This window comes from Patagioenas fasciata, chromosome 3, assembly GCF_037038585.1.
Source record: "Patagioenas fasciata isolate bPatFas1 chromosome 3, bPatFas1.hap1, whole genome shotgun sequence".
Classification (NCBI taxonomy): Eukaryota; Metazoa; Chordata; class Aves; order Columbiformes; family Columbidae; genus Patagioenas; species Patagioenas fasciata.
Window position 1 is genome coordinate 20,507,084 of NC_092522.1, and position 24,126 is coordinate 20,531,209.

At 41.8% G+C, this 24,126-nt stretch overlaps 1 protein-coding gene across 1 annotated transcript in view; it reads right to left on the reverse strand.

Moving 5' to 3' along the window:
• Nucleotides 1–23,125, reverse strand: part of LOC136099670 (TOG array regulator of axonemal microtubules protein 2-like) — an 83,147-nt gene extending 60,022 nt beyond the window's left edge. Inside the window, exon 1 of the mRNA XM_071807266.1 lies at nucleotides 23,001–23,125. Within this exon, the coding sequence (XP_071663367.1) occupies nucleotides 23,001–23,125 (125 nt within the window). The remainder of the gene's footprint in view (nucleotides 1–23,000) is intronic.
• Between the last annotated feature and the right edge of the window lie 1,001 nt (nucleotides 23,126–24,126).

The window sequence follows — 24,126 nt, forward strand, 5'->3', positions numbered from 1 at the left end:
GGGTAAACTGTTGCCCAGAGCAGGTATGATGTCTTAAAATATCTTCCAGAGTTCATTGGGAAATAGGAACAGAGATATTCGTTTGCATGAAGAGAACCTGCCCTAATTCTGAATATTGTACAAAGCGTGAAATTTATAGAGATTCCAAAATGTTTGATTCTTAGAGAGAGTATAGCACTCTGCACCACCACCACCACAGAGGCTGGAGCGGTTTTGTGCCTTCAGACAGACTGGAGGAGGCTGGAAGATAATCTTGTGACAATTTCATATTTTAGTATTATTATTATCCATTTATCTTGATATAGCAAGTGTAATCCCTTCAACAAACAAGTGGTGGTGCTGGACTCTTGCCAAGTGTAAATACAGATTGCCAGCACTAGTCAGTATGGTGACATGGATAGAATATTTTCCTAGTAGCTGAATACACTGTCTTGACCTGCTGGCGTGTTCTCTTCCTAGCACAGCTCATAGCCTTTGCTGTTGCCTTGCCTGAAAAGATGGTAGACTTCAGGTGATAATTTTATAGCATAGGGAGGGTTAGGTCAGACTTGGGACCACTAGCTAACCCTGTGTCCCTGTTGTTCCCTTTTGTACTCCTCTTTCTCCTTGCACAGGGACTCTTTGTTTCCCTCGTCAAAATAACAAATACAACTCAGTAATTAAAATTATGAGACCAATCCTAAACATTCTATGCAGAGTCTCTGCTGCTGTAAAGACTGTAAGATTAACCTGAATCTCTACTCATTATAACAACTATTGACATTCATCTCTCTCAGAAGCTGTTGATATAAGTGCCAAATCAATCCAGGTTTCCTCAAGTAGGACAAGTGGCAGGAAAGCCCTTCTCTGGGAAGACAAGTAATACCAGTGGTGCAGGCATACAGTTATAAAGAATGACGTTTTGAAGTCTGTGGAGCTCTCTTTTTATTCTTTAGCTCTTTTTCACTCATCATTATCAGCTTTCAAGTTCAGCATGATTCTTCAACGGAAGTTGAATCTTCACAGCACAGAGTGCTGGTATTGAAAACTTTCATGTCCTTGTGTTACACACAGTTTCTTCAAATCTCAAGTGGTCTTTGGAAATTCATTCATTCATTCATTGTTCCTGACTGAATCAGTGGAGATGTGTCCACTTGCAACCTGCTAAATTAGGTATCCTTCCTTTCTACTGTTTCGTTTCTAATTTCTGGTGTGTAGTATAGAGATCTCACACATGGCATTCAAACAGAAATGCATATAGCAATTTTGGAGGGCATTTAGCCTTCTGCATTATGTTCTGCAGGCTGCCAGTATCCTGTGATGGATCCAAGCACACAGGTGGTAGGATTGTGTTGATGGGCAATGTGGCTTGCCCTCTTTTCCCATGTGGACTTGGAGAGTGGGCCAAGCATGGGAATTGGACCAAATGTGGAAGCTGAGATTTGGCTTTGTGAGTTATTGGGAACACAGACTAGATCAGATCTTTCTCAGTCTAATATTGTGTTTCCAGGAGTGGAACAGGCTTTTTGAAAAACTTCGCATTAAGTTGATGCTGGATTATCTGCTTTTCTACATCATAGATTTTATCCTGCTTTCTTAGCCCAGTATTTTCTATAGCTAAAAACTGCTTTAGGCTTTGAAAGAATTAGGTTCATAAAAGAATATCTTAGGAAAGTTTTTGTTTGTCATTAATTAATTTTTTACCTTTAATTGTTTTATGTTGTAATGAAGACAACATCTTTTCAAGTGCTAGGTGTGTGTTTCCTTGTCAGGCCTTTCTCTCCTGTCCTGCAGAGCAGCCTGGCATATTTCCTTGCACACACCGTAGACCCACAGCCCAGACTACTTGCTTCCCAGTGAGTATCAGCCTTGAGATACGGTTCTGTCTGGCTTATAACTGGGATTTGCCCATTTGAATGGTGTTTGCAGTGAGGTGAGTATTGATCCCTCTTTCTGCTAACAGAAATTCCGCTTAGAGATGGAAGTACAATTCAGATTGGTATATTTCTATCAAAAATTTTGTTCTTATACATTTTCAATTTGAGACGAAAACACCTTTAGCCAGATAATTCCCAACAGAGTGTCTTCTTAACAAATCCTTTTTATTATTTTTAATATTAGGTACTGTTATAAAGATGTAGTCCTTCTCTGACTAGGTAGTTTTAATGCCATGTATTACAAAAGACAGCTTGTTTGTTAGTATTAGTTGTCTCCCAGATGTAATGTTTGGAAGTATGAATAATTGTCATTACTCTGGGAGGAGGCTTTGAGTTGTGACAACTGTTACAGCTGTGTGTTGGTTCTATGAGGAGTGAGTGAATGTCTGTGCAATGAGTTAACAGCTTAATCTGCTCCCTTTCTCCTGACATGACTCACTAGAGCATTTCTGTATGCACTGCTGTCACCTCTCTCCTCAGTTGCTGCTTGACTGACATCACTCTGTTTGAGCTCTCCATACATGTGTTACTCTCTCTGTACCATACAATTTTTGTTGTGGTGCTGGTGCTGACAGCTTTCAGATTCTCATGTGAGATTCCCCTGAAAGAGAATCTGACTCATAGACCCCTCCTGAGATCCATTTAATGCACTGAATAAAATTCAAGTACCTCTTGATGCTTGTTAGCATCCTCTGTCTGACTGACTAGGATCTGACGCCTCCTTAGTCCTGATATTGTTTGTAATATTACATGTGTACATGGTATATCACAGATTTACATTGCTCCAGGGTCCTAATTGCCTTCTTTTTTCTGACTGTGTCTCTATGAAGAGATACAGAGTATGTGGTCTCAGTTTACACTGTGTCCTTAGTGTGCAAGAATTTCTCTGTTTGCTTTCTTAGCAATTTGTCCTTCTGCAATAATATGTTGTACTCTCTGTTTTGCATACAATTGTACACTGCAATGCAGTCCAGTGTCATTGACTGAGCTGGGAAGAGAACGAAGTTCTGTGTCTGGCTTGGCTGTTGACCTGCTCCATGATCCTGAGCAAGGCTTTTGATCTTAATTTCCTCAGCCTTGAAGAACATTAGGACCTTGTTGAAGAATATGCGGTGTTGTAGCACCCAAATTATAAACATTTGGCTGCAAAGTCTTTTGGAAATATTTGAGTGGTCACATGTAGTTTTGAAATGACACCCTAGTGAGACCCTAGATAGGTGTTATTTCCTTTCACAGAAATAATAGTCAGGAGGTGCTATAAACCACACATTTATATCTGCTAAGTCTGTCTGAATTTTTGATTGGCCAGCTAGCAATGCCATTGGGCATTTTCACACCATTTCCCCGACTTCCAACCTCACTGTCTGTTGACTGTTTTGAGGGCTTAGATTCCTTACATAGATCCCCTAAGTTGAGTGATACCCTAATCTTGTGTCAGTTCTTGCCTTCAAGTGAAATTATGAAGCCAAAATAATGGTCATTTTTGAAAACATTGACCTAAGTAATTAATCCAAAATCATATCAAAGCCCAGCTGGAGATGAAAGAGTAGCAAACGTGAAAGCCAACAAGAAGGTACTCTAGTAGTACAAGCAAGTTCAGTGGAAGTATTTGTCCACTGGTAAAAGGCAAAGGTGAAAGTGATGGATTTTTTTTTAACCCGAGTACAAAGCCTGGTCTGAGACCTATGTGCATGTGATTACAGCTTGGAAATGAGAAGTGAGGCCAACATCAGAGAAGCAACAAGTCAGGGACTACCTTACAGGAGGTGCATGTATTCAAACCCATAGATCTGTATGGACCCAAGCGTCCTGAAAAAGCAGGCTGATGTGCTTGTGGGGCTGTCTATGATGTCTATGACAACTTATGGTAATTGGAAAGGAGGCCAGAAAATTCACGACTGAAAATAACAAGTGTTATGCCAGATTTTTGGAAAGGCAAGAAAGTGAGGACCTGGGGAACTCATCAACCCCATTCCTGTCTGCGGAAAGGGCACGGTGCACATCATCTTAGTATCTGTTGGACTAGATGACTTCCAACCAACATTTTTATGATTCTCTTGTCTGCAAATGGAACCCTGATCTCTGAATTTTGTCTCTTCATTTCAGTTAAAGCTCTGTTTTGTATCCCCAACTGTGTTTTCCTAAATGTTATACGCTCATGATGGGCCTCAAATCGATGCTGTTTGGAGTAAAAATTCCTGTGAACTTTCAGAAAAGTTGGGTCAGGTCTGAAGCTACACATTGCAGATTAGGTGGTTTGTATTTCAACTTTATTATCCTTAGCAAACCAATATTCAAAAGGGATTTTCTTTCTTTCTGTGAGATCATTGAGTCTGAGTTTGTCCAGTACCTTGGAAGAGAATAAATGCAGCAAATTTAATATCTTGCAGGGGTCAGAAAAGACTGACCTCTTTTCACTTTATGATGCTGTAACAATTGTTTAATGTGTTACAGCACTGCTGGGTTTTATCTCTTTCCCAAGCATTGTGTAGCAACTGTGTGCTGGAGGCAGATCACAGAACTAGTGAGATCAGTAGATTGACACATCTTATGTTCAGGTGATATGCAACTAGGAAACATACTGCATTAAGAATTTTAAGTTTTCTTTTGCCTATTACATGTTACAGTTTCATATCATTAAACGTTTCAATGTATACTTAAATACTAGTGGCTCTGAAATGCGGAGAGGCTTCTCAGTTTAATGAGAAGGACACTTCTATTGCTGTTTGTACACTTTGATTAAATAGAAGATACAGAAATTTAAGTCTGATTATGTTTTCAGGATGACATAATTAACAATAATTTGCTCTTTTCCTAATCCAGTGAACACCTTTGAGAGATAATATTTTTTGAAATGCCAGTGTGCTCGGTGAAATGAAGTCAGTGTAATCACGCCAAAAAGTGAACTTCACATTCCAGGACTCTTTCCGTTGACGCTAAACTGCTACCCTGGCAATCTCAGGTTGTAGTTCCTGAGCCCCTGTGTCTTACACGTCTTTTACTGCAGTATGGAATGTCAGGGGGCACAGGAAAGTTCAGACTCCTGTCATCTATATCACAGCTAACCAGTCCTGGGTCAATCAGCTTGCATGTACGATGAAAGTAATTAGTGCAAAAATGTGGAGATGCACTGGAAAAGTTAGTGCCAAGGCTGATTTTCATCCTTACACTCCTGTGCCTTTCCTAATCTTCTTCTTTCATACCGACCTCAGTACAAGCTGAGCAGGTACAGCCCAGGCTCCCAGACTGGTGACATCTGCCTCCGCATGGCCAAACACCCTGTGGCCACTTGGCATGGGACTGGGTCTGGCTGGCCAGCCCAGCTGAGGGGACAGGACTTTGCCACCCGGGCCTGCCAGGGTGTGCAGGTGGCACCAAGCAGGAGTCAACGCATGTTGTGGCTGCAACCCGGGGTGCATGAAGCTGTCACGCTACAGTCCACATGCGTAGGTGTGCTACTCAGAGAGGCTCCAGGGGGATACCCCCCAAAATGTGATGAACTCCTTGCCCTTTCGGGCAGAGGGAGAAGACCTGAGACAACCCCTGCCCTGCCGCTGTCGAGCAGAGGTAGGGGACAGAAACGATGACGAGGGCTGGAAGCTAGTTCCAGTTTGGGGCTGTGGGCAACCCCCTCCCACCTGCTTTGCTTCCCCAGGTGCCCCTCTGTAATAGGTTTGAGGCCCTGGATCTTGAAGAGGAGGTAGGTGAGAATGTGGTGCAAGGCCCACCTACAAGGTCACACAGAAAGAGGCAGTTGACCCCACGCCTCAAGACTGCCTCAAATAAGAAAGAAAGAAAGGTAATTGTAGTAGGCAATTTGCTTCTGAGAGGGACAGAGGGCCCAGTTTGCAGAGTTGACCCTCATCATAGGGAAGTGTGCAGTCTACCTGGAGCTCAGATCAGGGACATCACCAGGACGTTCCCCAACCTGGTGCACCCAACGGACTACTACCCACTGCTGATCTTCCAGACAGGTGGGAAGGAAACTGCATCCCACAGTCTGACAGGAATGAAAAAAGATTTCAAGGCCTTGGGATGGATAGTAAAAGAGTCTGGGGCTCAAGTGATTTTCTCTTCTCTCCTTGCAATTTTGGATGAAGATATGGGATGGAATAGAAAAATCCAGTCCCTAAACAATCGACTACAGGACTGGTGCTACAGGCAGGCCTTTGGGTACTTCGATAACGACTGTTTTTACAAGACACCAGTCCAGAGAGTGATACGTGAGAAAGGTTTATCTCCCAGGGGCAAAAGGATCCTGGGGCAGGAATTAGCAGGGCTCATTTGGAGAGCTTAAAACTAGACTTGAAGGGGTATGGGGTTGTAGCTGGGCTTGCATCAGTAGGGCATCACTCTAGAGTTCATGAAGGCTGGGAGGCCTCCCATACCTGTGAGGAGAAATTGGAGTGCTCAGCTCGCTCTCTGAAATGCCTGTACACCAATGCAGGCAGCATGGGGAATAAGCAGGAGGAGTTAGAAACCTGTGTTCAGGCAGGAGATTATGACCTAGTGGCAATTACAGAGACATGGTGGGACAGCACACAACTGGAATGTGGTCATGGATGGCTGTGTCCTCTTCAGGAAAGACAGGCCAGCCAGGCGTGGTGGTGGAGTTGCTATTTATGTGAGAGAGCAACTACAATGTATTGAGTATTGTCCAGGCATGGATGAGGGCTGAGTTGAGAGTCTATGGGTGAGAATTAAGGGGCAGGCTGGCAGGGCTGATACTGTTGTGGGCATCTGTTATAGGCCACGAGATCTGGGTGAGGAAGTTGATGAGGCCTCCTACAGGCAGCTGAAAGCAGCCTCACAGTCACAGGCCCTGGTTGTGGTGGAGGATTTTAACTTCCCTGATGTTTGCTGGAAGGACTGCTCAGCCAGCCAGCCACAGTCTAGGAGGTTCCTCCAGTGCCTTGACAATAACTTTCTGATGCAAATAGTGGAGGAGCCAACTAGGAGAGGTGCATTGCTGGGCCTCATCTTCACTAACAAGGAGGGTCTTGTTGAAGCAGTAAAGGTTGAGGGCCGCCTTGGCTGCAGCGACCATGAGATGGTGGAGTTCAGGATCTAATGTGGCAGGAACAGGATAGCAAGCAGAATTGCAACCCTGGACTTCAGCAGGGCAAACTTTGGCCTTTTCAAGCAATTGCTAGGGGAAATCCCATGGGCAAGGCTGCTTGAAGGTAAAGGGGCCCAAGATAGCTGGTTAGTGTTCAGGGACTCTTTCTACTGGGCACAAGATCAGAGCATCCTGACACGTAGGAAGTCAAGGAAGGGAGCCAGGAGATCTGTGTGGTTAAACAGGGAACTGCTGGGTAAGCTCAAGTGGAAGAGGAGAGTTTACAGATCATGAAGGAGGGGCTGGCCACTTGGGAATATAAGAATATAAGGCTGTTGTCAGAGTGTGTAGGGAGGCAACTAGGAAAGCTAAGGCCTCCTTAGAATTAAACCTTGCGAAAGGGATCAAGGACAACAGGAAGAGCTTATTCCGATATGTGGCAGATGAAACTAACACCAGAGGCAATGTAGGCCCACTGATGAACGAGGTGGGTGCCCTAGTGACAGAAGATATAGAGAAGGCAGAGTTACTGAATGCCTTCTTTGTCTCTGTCTACTTTGCCGGAGGCTGTCCTGAGGAGCCCCGTATCACTAAGGCCCCAGAGAAAGACGAGACAATGGAGGAGTTTGCCTCAGTTGATGAGGGCTGGGTTAGGGACCAATTAAGTAATCTGGACATCCATAAATCCATGGGTCCAGATGGGACACACCCGCGGGTGCTGAGGGAGCTGGCTGAGGGCATTGCTGGACCACTCTCCATCATCTTTCCCAAGTCTTGGGAAACGGGAGAGGTGCCTGAGGACTGAAGGAAAGCAAATGTCACTCCTGTCTTCAAAAAGGGCAAGAAGGAGGACCCAGGTAACTATAGGCCGGTCAGCCTCACCTCCATCCCTGGGAAAGTGATGGAACGACTTATCCTTGGTGCCATTTCAAGGAATATAAGGGATAAGAGAGTCACTAGGGGCAGTCAGCATGGCTTCACCAAGGGGAAGTCATGCTTAATCAACCTCATCGCCTTTTATGAGGACATAACAAGATGGATGGATGATGGCAGAGCGGTGGATGTGATCTACCTTGACTTCAGTAAAGCATTTGACACAGTCTCCCACAGCATTCTTATAGCTAAATGCAGGGAGTGCGGTCTGGATGATCGGGTAGTGAGATGGACTGCGAACTGGCTGAAGGGAAGAAGCCAGAGAGTTGTGGTCAATGGGGTGGAGTCTAGTTGGAGACCTGTATCTAGTGGAGTGCCTCAAGGTTCAGTACTGGGGCCTATATTATTCAATATGTTCATCAGTGATTTGGACGAGGGAATACAGTGCACTGTCAGCAAGTTTGCTGATGAGACGAAGCTGGGAGGAGTGGCTGACATGCCAGAAGGCTGTGCTGCCATCCAGAGAGACCTGGACAGGCTGGAGAGTTGGGCGGGGAAAAATTTAATGAAATATAACAAGGGAAAGTGTAGAGTCTTGCATCTGGTTAGGTACAACCCCAGGTTCCAGTATAAGTTGGGGAATGACCTATTAGAGAGCAGTGTAGGGGAAAGGGACCTGAGGGTCCTGGTGGACAGCAGGATGACCATGAGCCAGCACTGTGCCCTTGTGGCCAGGAAGGCCAATGGCGTCCTGGGGTGTATTAGAAGGGGGTTGGTTAGTAGGTCGAGAGAGGTTCTCCTTCCCCTCTACTCTGCCCTGGTGAGACCCCATCTGGAATATTGTGTCCAGTTCTGGACCCCTCAGTTCAAGAAGGACAGGGAACTGCTGGGGAGAGTCCAGCGCAGGGCAACGAAGATGATGAAGGGACTGGAGCATCTCCTTTATGAGGAAAGGCTGAGGGAGCTGGGTCTCTTTAGCTTGGAGAAGAGGAGACTGAGGGGTGAACTCATTAATGTTTACAAATATATGAAGGGTGAACGTCACGAGGATGGAGCCAGGTTCTTCTCGGTGACAACCAATGGTAGGACAAGGGGTGGTGGGTTCAAACTGTAACGCAAAAGGTTCTACTTAAATTTGAGAAGAAACTTCTTCTCAGTAAGGATGACAGAACACTGGAACAGGCTGCCCAGGGGGGTTGTGGAGTCTCCTTCTCTGGAGACATTCAAATCCGCCTGGACACCTTCCTGTGTAACCTCATCTGGGTGTTCCTGCTCTGGCGGGGGGATTGGACTGGATGATCTTTCGAGGTCCCTTCCAATCCCTGACATTCTGTGATTCTGTTATTCTGTGTGCGTGTTCTCTGAGAGCGCAACACCGACTGGACTCTCACAGAAGTTGTTGTACTAGGTTCTTGCCACCTCTTGGCTGAAAATCACCCAAACTGTCCCGTTCCAGAAACAAACCTGCTGCAGGACAAGAAAGTTACCATCTCCCTGCCTTCTGTGCAACTTCAATGAGAGAGGGGCTTTATTTTATTAAAATGAAGAACTCCAACAAACCAAAGCAAAACCCCAAAAACCTCCACTCTGTTATTGATCAGCATGATACCACTGCTTCTGGCTCTGTATTGCTGTTCCATCCTACCCTGTATATTACAATTCTATCAACAAGAGTGATCTGAGAGGATAGAGACATGGGAGAAAATATCCATAGGGTCAGCATGTCATTGTGGAGAAGGAATCACTATTGTGTTTTATCAAGTCCTGAACAGCTTGGTCTGCTGGGGATAAATGTTTTTCCTTTACTGCTCTCTGGAATCTTGGCATTCTTCATCCGGCATGATCCCATGGTGTGCAATTGAATTGAGATTCATATGTTGTGGATTGCCATCACAAAAGCATACTTGAGAACTGCCTGAAAAACTTGCCATTTGAGGGGAGATGTTCACAGGATAAATGCTTTCTCCAGCCTCAGTTACCTTCAAAACTAAGTCAGAGGTTGCCATATCAGATATACCAAAGTCTGTTGGGTAACTACTAGCATTACAGGGGCCTGGTTGCCCCTGCAGGCAGGACTCTGGCCCCGCCAGCCATGGCTCAGGGAGGGTCTGCCTTGATTTAGTCTTGCTTTTTCTTAAGAAGCCTTGGGGAAATGCCTTCAACTACAAGTGCTCTAAGGCTGTAAATCAATGCCATTGGCACTGAGTACCGCTAAAAAGATCTTTTCAGGGCTGGTGGCAGAATTTCGGTTTTCTTTCTTGTGTTGTTACAGAAGTGATCAAAATTGGGCCATTAAATGAAAACAAAGTTAATTCACACACTGTCAATTTTGAATAAATAAATTATTTTTCACTCGCTTCGCTAGCACATTTCAATTTGCAGCTCTGGAAGAAGGAGGAGCGGGAGCTACCCGAGCATCTGTAACTAATGCCTGCTTGTGTTGGAGGTTAATTGTCAGATTGCCTTAAAATATCTGTAATTTATAATGATTATTAAAGGAGACTGAGGCTTTGGGTTGGGTTCTTATATATTCAAATTATTTATTTTGTGTACCTAGTACTCTTAACTAGACATGAGCTTTATAAAGCATATGCTTTTGTACTGAATTTATCTCTTGTTTCTTTTTATTAGTCATATTTCAACTCCCTAGTATTCATAAATCATGTGTCTGTCTTGAAACTAATACTGATGGCAAGTTCTGTTAATTTGCCTCAGGCTTTTGAAACCTTACCTCATATCTTTAAACCTTTTCTTCCCCCAAAGCAATGATGACTAGAAACTTTTAAAGATAAATAGTTTTTTGACATTGAGGAAGACATCAGATGTTGGAAGGCTTGTAATGAATTCACAAGAGATGGCAAGGCAGAGCATTTTGAAGACGTAAATGACTATGTACCTATTACATCCACTTTTCTAAATTATTAGTAAGTAGCTGTGTACAGAAAGTGTCACTCAGTAGTGGCTCATTTTCCCATTGAAGCATCTGTCTTGCTTATAGCCCGAGGGGTCTGTTTTGGGTACAAATCAGGCAACTGCATTTGAAAACCTGGCTGAAATCTATCATGCGATCAAGAGGAATATCTTCTCCTTATCACAACAGAAACCATTTGTACTTAGTGCCAACACTGTTGCTGGTACACTTCTGATGGAAGGCCAAATGCCTTAAATGATCAGCAAAGCGAGGTTCTCATCCTCCACCTCCTATGCTGACTGCTCCCTGCGGGCTGCAGCCCAGCGTGCTGTCCTGGCCTTGTGTCCCGTGTCATTGCTGCAGAGCAGCCTGGCATTTCACCTCTGCTCCTGTCAAGACATGGCTGCATCTGGAAAGACTCAACATGCAGCTTTAACAAAGTGTGCTTCGTTTGTGTGTCAGTGCACGCATAGAAACATAATGAAAGTGTTGAACCTTCTGGATCTCAATCCCATTGGTCTGGGGTAGCATGGGAGTTGGAGGAATGCCTTAATGCAGTTCCGTGGCTTGTAGATGCTGTGGCAATGTAAGTACTAATGATTAAATAAGAATTCAAATGTTGCAGGGATTAGACTGAAGTTTACAGTTGCTTCATGTGCTATGTGAGGACTTCTGAATTTAAGGACAAACTTGCATTTCATTTTCCAGCTGTCTGTCCATTTACATGGTTCAAAATTCAACGAAAAGTTGGAAAGTAATAAGTCTCTAGCTGTGAGATGCAGCCATTTCTGATGCTGTGCTTTCTGTTTTTTAACAAAGGCATGATAAATGTCATTATTCTTTGATGAAAACTGAGTTAAACTTGTTTTCTATTAACAGCAAAGGAAAGCAAAATTATGCTCATTTTTGTATTCTTTGCACCTTGCAGCACTTACAGTGTTCATAGTTTCCACCTGTACAGAGTTTTACACTTCCTATATTTAATTTTCACTTCTAAAAAACTCCCTAGCCCCTTTCCCATTTTTCTGGGAAAAAGAAAATTCAGCGTTACTATCTGAAATTGGGGAGATGCAATATTAAATGTGATACATCAAATACATAATTCTGATATACTTGTAAGACTTTGCTTACTGGTTTTAATATGGCATTAGACTGTACCATCATCAAAATGTTTGCTTTTTCATTCTGTGCAGTATCTCCTGTCTCACAGTGCAGCCTGGTTCAAGCTGAAATGACTTAGCACACTATCTAAAATTGTGCTGACTGTGCTTGCAAACACAGAAAGCATGTGATTTAAAACTACCAGTAAGTGTTTGACTTTCTGTCCCTGCAAATAACTATTGAAATGTTAAGCTTTTTGCCTAGGTACCAAAACAGTATAAAGCTTTTAGGCAATTTAGCCATCTTCTGCAGATACCAGAAACCAAGGTATGAAAAGCAGAGGGAATGTCCTGAGGCCTCACATGCCTGAATGACACCACCAGAATTATTATTTTTTAGCTGATTATCCTTTCATTGGTCTCTCCTTATCTTTATATTTGTTTTACTTGAATTTTCCCTTCAATAGTGATTTTTTTTTCTCATTCAAAAATTGCTAAAGGTAGCGATAGGGTCGCAAAATGTTGGATCCAGCCACTTGAATACATCAGTATCAGGATATTGAATCCCTCTGAATTCCCCTTTAATGGGCCAAATCTGCACATTCAATGTGAACACCTCAAACTCTAAGATTGGATTTCAATTTGCATTCAGATCAGATTGCTGGCCATTTGAATCTGTCTACAGTTAAAGCTGATTTGAAAGAAACATCAAGTACACATGTCCAATTAAAATGAAGGTATTGTGCAGCATATCAATTGCAATCCATCATTCTTTTCAGCCTTCCTAAAATTCACTGACTGTACTTAATTCAAAGCAGCTATCTTTGTGGTTTAGGAACGTACTGCAGTAGGGCAGAGGAGAAATGAGCTCAGCTCTATGTGGTGCTTGTCTTTTGTGGTCTAAAAATGATGTGTCTTGACATATTTGTCATCAGCTTAACTGTAGAATAGGCAGCATCTCACTGCTTCCCCCTGCTTCCCTGCTGCAACCACGTCCTTCCCTTGGGCTCTGTTGGACGTCTTTCCTACCTGCATTGCATTCTGCTACCTTTATGGATTGCATTTGTATAAATCCCAGGAGCTAAACCAAAAGTGGTACCTAATTTGAAATGTCATTTCAACAGCTTCTTTGCGCTGCTTGCTCATGGTCATGAGTGCCAAGGGGCTTCTCAGATAAATGTTCCAAAAATACACTTTCATGCTTTTATTTTTTTAATAAATATTTTGTGTGAAGAGGATGAAGAGAAGATGGCATAAATCAAGTCATGCTAATGCAAACAAAGTACCTGATGTGGAGAGGAGGACTACAAACTGCTTTGATCCATGCTCACCTGTAAGGGTGATGGAGAAAACTAGTTCCACCACACTTTCGTATTGTTTGTATGAGTATCCCAGATGTCTTTGCCTTCCTGTTTCATTTAATGTAACTGTATCCCATTGATAATGCAAAACCAGAAATTTTTTAAAAAAATCCATCTAATCCAAATGGTTGGAGTGAGAGGCTGGGCTGCTGTGTAGTCACGACAGAATCACTCTGTCACTTAGTAAGAGAGGGAGCTTAATCAGAACAAAAGCTAAAAGTTTTTCTCCTGGCCCACTGCTAGGGGTGTGTAGTGACAGAGCATTTAATGTGTAACAAACTTCTCTAAAACACAAAGACTAGAGATTGAAGATAACTGGAAGTAGAAACTACTCCCCAGTCTGTAAGTGAAAGGTTCTGGTTCTAGTGGTCTGATTCATTGTCATATATATAAACAGTAATTTAAGCAAAGTAAAAAATGGAAGGAGGAATTTTAGCCATCTTTAAATTTTTCACCAGCATGCTTAAGACAACAAACTGAGGCTGAGAAATATGTAAACTGCCTTCTAATTAAAGTAGTTCAATATACAAAGGCTTCCTGGTGCTGTAACTTTGAGGTACAATATGCATTTAATTATCCTCAAGGCAAAAATTACTTTCGGAGTGGTATAATTCTCCCCATTCACAGAATAATATGGTTTACTGAACTGGACCAGGCTTTAACAAGGCTTGCAACAGCAGTAACTTTAGTGGCTCCTTGGAGGTTACAGAGTAAACATTTTAAAAACTCATTTATAGGGAATGCATTACTATGTTTTTGGTCAAGCCTAATTTATTGTTAACAGGATTATTACAGGGATTATAAACCAAGGATCATTCCTGCTGGGTATTATGCACCCTCTGCTCCCAGTCAGGTTGACCAAGACTCGGCATAGTCATTTCACTACTTTATGCAGATGTATAATAGTCTCATGAGAATATCACTTAATTCTTTAATTCTTCCATAAATAAAATTCCTTATCCCAAAGCAGCCCACCTCTAGTTTGTTGTGATTTCTTTTGCCTTGACATTAGAACTAAACAAGGTTTGGAACATGTAAAACTGTATAATAGCAGTCATTTTGATTTAGTGTAATGGCTGTGCTCTTTTAAGATCAATTGAATTTTTTTCTGTACTTAGCATTTAATAATCACACATCGTAAGATTTTTCAGGAATAGGGTCTAAGTTGCTTCAGAAACTTCAGAGCAGACTTTAGGTTTATTTTTTAGTTTAACTATAAAAGTCCAGGCATAATATTTGCTCTTTCAAATTCTGATTGTACTGCCTGTTTTTTTTAGGCAAAGAATCTGAATCTGCTTACAAGTTGGACTCCTGCTGTTTATTTCTGGGGTTTGTCCTCTGTAAAATGACCTACAAAGCCTGATTGACTGAAGATGTGCAGACCCTGGAGCAAAACCTTATTTTAAAGTATCTTAGTACCATCTTAAAATGACCAGTAGATTTATTGAGGGACATCAAAGTGTTCTATGTGCAGTATTTCTTATTTAGTCTTTAATTTAATTAAGGAAGGAGGTAGAAGCAGAGGGAGAGATTTCCAAAGGTTTGATTCCCCAGAGCTGCAGGTAGCAGGGTGTGTAGTAGCTGAAGTCACTAACGCATGGAAGTGTTTGAGCCCTGTCTCTTCACAGGTCCTTTTTACCCAGTTCTATTTCTGTTAGTATTCTATTTGTTCTTGCCAGCTGATCATGGAAGAAGTAGCTTACCAGGTTACTTCTAGTAAGGCACTAGTTAAGTCTAGTGATGTACCTTGCAGTACATTAATAGTAACTGTGACCTGTCGTGGCTGAAGAGGGACAGACAGGGTCACGTCAAATGTGAGTAAGAAACTTCAGTGCAAACTCAACCCTGTATTTTGCAGAAGTTCAGGGTTTGCAACTGACCTTTTATAAGAAGTAGAGGTTTATTTTGGTGTTTCTGGTTCCTTCTGTGACCAGGAGTTGAACAATTCTGAGCAAGGATTTGGAACAGCTTCTCAAGAAATTTCCATCTCTGTTTTACAAACGAGAGTACTTGAAAAGGTTCACATGCTTCTCAGAAGTCTTTGTTTTAAACCTGAAGCTATGATGTATTTTAAGCTACTGATGTTGTGGTAAATGTTTTGGAGGTCAAGCCAATTTGCAGGAAGTTCTGAGTTGTGTGAAATTTGTTTTCAAAGGTGTTTTCTCAAAATACTGTTGTTTGACCATGATTTCATCTCTGTCTGTCCTTTGCAAATGATAGTAAAGAACAGGTTACGTTGAGTAGTGGTGATTTCTTTTGTGTCTTGACTTCTTTCTGGAAGTTTATGTAGCTATTAGGGCACTATCTGTTGCTTAAAAGGAAAAACAGAACAAAGGTTAATCAAGCTTTTTGCTGCTTCTGTTTTTCATTTGCACAAGTTATTGTTTTATTACTTTTCCACTGCAATAGTTATTTCAGTTGAAGGGATTAGGGGTCATAGGTGTGGAAACTTATTGTTTGTGGTGTATTGGTGATACTTTGGAATAAGGACAGCAGAAGTGCTCGGAAATGAGAATTTATTTCTTCAGTATTTATCATTTGAATTCGTATCAGGCGTTCAAATAAACAACCCTCGGAGGTCACACCTGAGAGCTGCCCCCCACCTCCACTTCTTCTGTCTTAGTAACAGGGAACACAGTCAGGAATCAAACTTCAATGTCTTGAATTCTAGTCAACTGTGATATGTACTAAGCTGTCTTTTTTTCACTGGTAAAAGGGAAGGAAAACAGCAACAAAACCCACTTGTGGTACTAAATAGATGATAAAATCCTGATAGTAAACTGATGATTATTTGCAAGTCTGTAGAGCAGCTTAGTAAAGTGCTTGTCCATGTTTATGTTAAAATTCTAGATTTGAAAATGAATAGTTTTCCAACTCACTGTCCCTTAAATCAGCTAATCATCAACTTTGGAAAATTGTCCACAGCTCTTTGACTGTGCCATTGGTGTTGGTTTTGTATTCTGGGGGGAAAGTTCATCACCCTTTCCCCTTGCATCAGGAGGAATGCAGGTACACAAGAACACAGGCAAGCAAAAGAAATGATTGTGATTTTTTTCTTTCTGTGAAATGTTTAGAATTATGTAGAACGTCAATATATTGAAGAAGAAAATAAGACATATGACACCTTTGTTCCCAAGTACTCTAGATACAAATATATAAATAACATACACAGTTAACTAAAGTCTCCCTGGGTTTTCATTGATGTACCAAAGCTCTGCCTTTCTCAGTGCACTTTGTGATTAATTCCCTTGTTTTATACAATGGTTATTAGCACCTCAATGCGGTTGGTAATGTTACTGGTCTAATGAAAACAGATAAACGTCAACCTTGAGAATTCAACAAATGAACTGGTCAGGCAAAAAACAAGTCTCCAGGTTTTAATTTTATTTCTGGAGTGACATTTAATTTGAAGCATGTCTTACACATTTCATTCTCTGATTATCTGCACCAGGTGTTTACCCCGTTCTGAATTTGTCTCTTCTTTAATTAACTGCGGATATATCTGAACTTCTCCCTTTTGAATGCTCCTTAGCCTGTTCTGAAGGAACGCCAAAGCATCTAGTGCGGGGGGTTGAGGCTGCTGCTGGCAGCAGACCCCTGAGCACAACTTCATTGCATCTGATGCTCTCCTAAATCAAGGGCATTCTGTAGCCAAATGACCCACCTTTGAACCAAGTGCTGTCTCTCCAAACCCCTCAAAGAATGGGTGTGATCTGCAGCGTACTGTTGATGGTTTGGGCACGTCTGGTTCAACCGCTTCCTTAAAAGAAAGCAGCAGGGAGTATCTAGTCGAAGATGTCCCTGCTCATTGCAGAGGGGTTGGACTAGATGACCTTTTAAGGTCCCTTCCAACCCATACTATTGATTCTATGATCTGATGCACACAGAAATAGCCTGCGATCAGGGTTTCTGAACATGACTGTGCTTTAGGAAGTACCGTAGGGCTCTGCTGGGGAATGAAACACAACCATGAACCTGATGGCCCTTTGTCCAAGGCCTGGGAGTCGATGCATCACTCAGCTCTGCTGTTTCCTCCGCCAGGCAGGGCCCTGCCATGACCACTGCAAGCTTCAGCAGGGTTTCCCACAGCTGTAGCTCATGAAAGTGAGGGCGGATATGTGATAGGATGAGAGGAAATGGCCTCAAGTTGTGCCAGGGGAGGTTTAAATTGGAATTAGGAAAGATTTCTTCGTGGACAAGGTTGTCAGGCATTCCAACAGGTTGCCCAGGGAAGAGGTTGAGTCACCATCCCTGCAGTTGTTTAAAAGATGTGTAGATGAGGTTCTCAGGGACATGGTTTAGTGCCAGTGTTAGGTTATGGTTGGACTCAATGATCTTGAGAGTCTTTTCCAACCAAAATAATTCTATGAGTCTATGTTTTGCCTTTTGATGACTTGCAGTCCTCCCTACCCGAGTCTGGCCTGCCTTCGGGAGTCGTGTCATGGTTGAGCGATATCCTACTGATGGGTCAGCTCTGTTTGGCAGGAGTCAGACTTTGGTTAACAAGATCTGAAGGCAATCCCTGACTGGTACTGCAAAATACCTTAATGAACAGAAGAACATAAAATCCTCCTAAACTTTGTCCACTGAAAGAGAGGGATCACTGTGAAGTTTTCATCTTAGGGCACAGCTTATGGAGGGAGACAAAAATATATTCTACAGTGCCAAAAGTTGCAGTTTTTATTAGAGCTGCTCAGAAACTTGTGCTGTAAGTTTCTGTGAAATACTGGATTTTGACAGAAAGAAATTTTGTGGAAGCTTTCAAAAAAACTGCATAGTACCTTTTTTTTACTAGCTGTAGTTTATATTTAGACTAATACAGTGCATCTTTATTAACTTTTGGACCACTTTTTGTAGCCCAAGGCATTTCATCATTTAAATGATAAAATTTTGAAAAGCATACCTAGCAGAGAAAGGACAGTATTTCAAATCTTGTTTGAACACATGTTGCAAAGTACTGAGGTGAAGCTGTATGAGACCTGTTCCAAGTGGCACGATCTGCAGTACAGGGTGGCTTTTGTACCGGCAGTGATGGGCATAGGAGACATGGTGAATACATATTTTGAGTTTGTGTTTGAGCGGAGCAAGAGATATAAGACAGAGATCTGAAAGAAAACAAGTCTGGCAAGATAGGCTGGGAGCATATAGAAACAGGTTTTAAAGAAAGAGGAGAAATGCCATCATTCTCAAGGTTAGATGGGCTCCCTGCCCTTCTCCCTAGTCTGTAGCAGCATGATTAAGCTCCATATTCCATAATTACATTCTCTCTGTGATACCAGTTCAGTGGATATTCTGATTTAGCCCCTTACCCGAGAGCATGTGAAGCAATTCACGTACAGTTGGTCCTTAAGGGATTTCTTGGGAGAAATGTGCAATACAAATTCTCAATGACCTTCTTTATCCTTGTGGTTTAGTGCCCTATTTAGAACAGGGAGGGCCTTCTGGCGTGAATTCTGGTTCGTTTGCTTTCAGGAGGAGTGAACCATAGTTACATCTTACTTATTTTATGTGGCCCCATGCAGGACAGGAAATTTTAGTTGTTTCAGCAACACATTAGTATTTCTGGTAATTTTATCCTATGCATTGTTTTCTGATGTTCTGCAGTCAAGGAACAAAATTGTTAATTTTTTCCAAATGTGCATCTTAAAAGGGATTGATATTTTGAACTGAGTATGGTGATCCTTTAATAACATGGGGTGGATTTTGCTTCGCTGTGATGAGCTGAGCTTGGGCATCCAGGCAGAACACGCAGGCTGTAGGCTTGCGAATTGGAAAGTTCTATGTCTTTAAAAGTAGAGAAAAGTCTATTTTCACATGTTTGGTGTAGAAGAGATCTTTATCCTCCTATGTATTGTCTGGTTGCAGACTTTTTAACCTGTCAAGAGATAAATTTAAAACTTAAACTGGAAAACACATGAGTATTTTTGTTACCTGACTCTAGAAATATATTTCCAAAACAAATAACAGGTTTGCATTTGTACTGCTTTTTTATTTGGTTGTGCCATCTGAAAAGGGTTTTTTAGGGGGATGGGTATTTTTGTTTGCTTTGGGGTTTGCTTGTATTTAATTAGATAGCAACACTAGAGCCCCTAATCTTAGCCTATTAAGGTGTATTCAGGCCTTTCTGTATTCAAATCCTTAAATCTAAGTCAGCTTTTTACTTCTGGGTCTGCCTTGGCACAGCAAAAGAAAAACAGGGGCATTTCTCTGGTTTTCAGGCATTCACAAGGTAAAAACTACTTTCATTCAGTTTTAGTATAAGACGGCAACGTGCAGGAGGCATCCCACATTTTGACCAAAACCACCGTGAGATCTCATGACCTCTTCCCCCGGCACTGTGGTCTTATTCTCCAAGCCTTGTAATTAAAAATGAGATTAAAATCTGTGTTTTCCTCTTAGACATTATAATTTATGTTCTTTCCTGCTTACTATACTCTTACATATATATGCACATTCAAAGTATATTACTGAAGGATAAAATCAAGTATTCAAAATTTATGAAATGCCAGAATGTTTTCGTGTCCAATCTTAATTTTACCTCTTGTAATTATATTCATTATGGTACAGTCTTTAATTATATGAATCACAGTATTTTTAGTACAAGATACACACTTGATTCAGCACAGAGGATAGATGATGCTCCCATAATGAGTAACTATGCAATATTTTTTTGCTCATTGTTCAGTTACTGCCTCTATGGTTTATTTACTGCAATGATTCAAGCCTTGTTCAGAAGACAAAGTTGTTCATTCCTTTAGGGCTTTTATTCTTATCACATTCACAACTAGAACTTTGAATATTCCAGATACTGATTTGTTTCTACACCAACCCAGTCAGGTGGGGAGATTATTTTTATTATAGGTTCATAAATCTGGTCATAAAACCTGTGCATGTTGCCATTTTCCACTGGGGAGCTGAGAAAAATGGGGCTTCAAAAGTATTCACTGATTTTTTAAGAGCCCAATTTGAGACATGTATGAGAGACTTTTATTATGTGACACTGAATATTTGAAAAGTATCTCCCATGTATTTCACTGAGACAGTGAAAAATCGAAAGGCTTTCTGCACAGTTTCCAGCTTTTCCTGCCTTTCCTAAAAATTCGTCTTGAAAAAAACCCAAACAACCAACCAGGTAAAATAGTTAACCTTGGAATTTGGCCTCAGGTGACTACTTATCATGGAAAAAGTCAGACTGGATGGGAATCTACCCCCAAGATTCCCCCAAATTGAAATTCACATTTATCAGAGGTGTTGGAAAATATTAATATGTCATTATGGTATCTCATAATTATTGTAAACTTTTTATTAATAGTTTCTGGTGAATACAGGCATTATAAAAGTGCAGTGTATTCTTTTCCTCAGCTCTTATCCAATGTCTTTGTCATTTCACTGTTTCATTTTACGGTGTCTTATTTTTGTATGGGGAGAAGGTGGTTTCTCATACAGAAAAGATTCTTCTGGAATCTAAAAAGTTTACCAGCTGAACAATGTGTTCATAGGAGAAGCTCTCCCATAAACAGAACAGCATTTCTTGAAAATGAATTAATTATTAAAAATATCTTTGCTGACTGTATTGTGGAGTTTATTTGATCAACAGCTCATTAGATGGGGCTTGAGGAACGACCAGTGACACCTCTTATGCCTCTATCTTTTTCCTTTTATTTTTTAATTGACTGATTGAAATTGCATCCATGAACCATTCCAGTATAATTCTGGCATTGTAACTCATGTTTGATTTCTTGAAAATCATTACTTACCTTTTCATTCACATAAAATGGCTGCATGTTGAGTAGTTAATTTTTTGTCCTTATTAGCATGAAAAATGCTTTGGCCTGATTGTGATCATTTTGCTTTAAACAAAAGTATGAAAGTCAGTAAATATCTGGAACTAAAGGATATTCAGAAGTAGATGAGATTTTTCTCTGAGGTGATATTGGTTTTCCCTAGAGCTGTGCGGAATGAGTTTCTGTTTCTGGTACAGGCTAAATGCTGCAGTTTCCGCATAGACAAAACACCCACCTAAGCTGCTTGGGATCACTTCTGGCATAAGCCAGAGTTTTGCTTGAAAAACAGAATGAAGTTTGTCTTGTATGATCTTAGCTTAGCTTTCTCACTTAAATGAGGGGAAAAAAATTCTCTCTCTTCAAATGACAGGGAGAACTGGGTAAAGAACTGTCTGGATGGCTGGGCCCAAAGAGTTGTAGTGAATGGAATCAGATCAGCTGGCAGCCGATCACGAGTTGTGTTCCCCAGGGCTCAGTGTTGGGGCCAGTTCTGTTTAATCTCTTTATCAATGATCTGGACGATGGGATTGAGTGCACCCTCAGTCAGTTCGCAGACAACACCACATTGAGTGGGAGTGTTGATCTACTGGAGGGTAGGAAGGCCATACAGAGGGATCTGGACTGGCTGGATCACTGGGCTGAGGCCAATTGTGTGAGGTTCAACAAGGCCAAGCCCTGGGTCCTGCCCTTGGATCACAACAACCCCAGGCAGCGCTACAGGCTCGGGGAAGAGTGGCTGGAAAGCTGCCTGGTGGAAAAGGATCTGGGGGTGTTGATTGACAGCAGCTGAACATGAGCCAGCAGTGTGCCCAGGTGGCCAAAAAGGCCTACAGCAGCTTTACAGATTTCTGGCATGCTCTGCAAGACCAGACAATTTCTATCGGTAGGAGAGACCAGTATCAGAGACAGTATAGTCCACCTCAGTGAGACCCTCGACATGTACAACTGGGTATAAATAGGTCTTGTTTGTGCAAAAGAGCAGAAATTTATGAAGGCGTAACCTGTGGCAGCGGACAGACTACTTTGACGTATAACTACAGCAGTCCTCTGTCCTACTTGTTGTATTCTTCTGCTTTTTGTTATACTTGTGTTACCAGTTGGTGATGTTTGGTTTTTATTGGCCACTTAAAATGATATCAAAGAATCCCAGGGTTTTAAGGTAAAACACTGCACATTGGAGAATCTACCAGTTTAGATTTTGCTCCTGTGTTCAAGAGGAAAGTCAGGTGCTGGTATAAATTGCATTGGTTTAGGCACTCACTGGACTTTTTTAGTGTTTAGGTCAGTTTCTGAATTTCCCTGTGCTGCCTGTGGAAACTATTCTTCCTCAGTACTCAAGTTTGTCATTTAAAAGGAGCTTAATTTTAATATCCTAAGAGGGACCCATCTATACCTTCTGTCAGCCAGTGACTCCTAGACAACATGGCACAATTGACAAAGCAGCTGAGACACTTTGCTTCTGTTTAGGCTAGATAAAGAATCATTTTCTCAGGAGTTGAAAAGTTCAGAAGGAGAATGAAATAAGATCATTTTTCCCTCTGTACTTTACAAAATCCTACAAAGTAGACTAGACCTTTTTGCTCTTTCATCATCATGTACAAAGAAAGGTTAGGCTTTCATTGCAGAATTGCTCAAGGCACATTATGTGAACTCCAGAAGAATGTATGCTTGAAATTGTCCAGCATGATTTTCAGGAGAAAACAGCAAGAGCAACAATAAAGTCATATAGACTTGAGCAAATGCTGAAGTAATGGATGTCATTCTGTGTTTAAAAACCCTGAAGCAGATTGAAGTCATCAATCTCTGCTTCACAGCTCCCATCCAGTGTCTCCTCGTTTTACCTGCACAGTGATCTGCAGTACTTGAGGAAAGGACATTAGAAGATAACAGAGAACTCTGACAAAATATGTGGAGTGTGCTGTCAAAGTGCAGTGTGAAGACAAGCTGAGGCTCTCCCGAGAGTTGCTCTTCCTTCCCAGAGCCTCCTTGTCCTTGCCTAGGGCTTGTGTTGCTGACGGAGCCTCCCCTCCACCAGCCGGTTTGGTATCGGCCCTTCTTGTCACTGCTGGGCTGGCAGCGACTCCCTCCTGGTCCCATCAGCCTCCTCTGCCTCCATTGCATGTCGCCGCAGCAGGACCTGGGGATCATGGTGGACATCGAAGTAGCTCAGCGATTTAAAGGTGGTGAGTGCAGAAAACATGTTTCTTATGTTCACTGCTTTTAAAGGGAATTTCAGTCTCCCACCCTTCCCTCTTGACACTTTCTAAAGGAAGGGATAGGATTGTATTTCTGAGGCAAGAGAAAAGCAAAACCAAATCTTTATTTCTTTATCTTTTGGTCTGGAACCTCCTTATCACAGTTGCCACAGCTGCAGCTTCTTCAGCCTTCAGATGAGTGGCAAGACAGCTTTGCAAAGTGTTTTTTTTTCCTAAACCTTGTTTCTCAAGAGTACAAAATAAACCTCCTGTCTTCCTGACTTAGTATTCCCTTGGGGGTGCTTGTAAAGCAAGGTTATAACTTTTGTGGAGTCATAACCTACCACCTAACGAGCCTCTCAGCACAAGGGGAGGCCTGATCTTCTTGTAATGAAAGACAGGCAGGAGAGAAGAAAGAAACAAAACAAAATCCCTGAATAAAAAACTTCTGTAGTTTCTCTGTTCCTCAGAGAGACATGAGTCAGTGACCAAACTTTTCTTTTGCTTTCAACCTTTTGGCTGCTGTAAAAAGAGCATGACAAAGACAATGTCATGATTATCTTTTAATAAAAAATAAAAAAGTTGGAAGACAATTTTATTGTCTGATCCTACTGAAGTGTTGATTGTCTTCTCCCTTACACCATCAACACTGGGGAGAGAGAGGGGAGGAAGGAAGAGAAAGAAAATGCTGAAGAGGAGAAAGACAGAAATAAAACAAAGAAGTGCTTTCGACAACCAGGAGCATTTTTGTAAGTTACGATCTGTGTAGTTTGATGGGGCAAAACTTGGCTTTTATTTTAGAGAAGGTCTCACAGCCAGTGCTGGTGTGTGTTGGCTCTGCAGCTCTGATCTCTCCTGGTAGCAGTACCAGTCTGAATAACCAATATGGAACACTCGCAGAACTGGGGATTAGTGACTTCCAGGCGA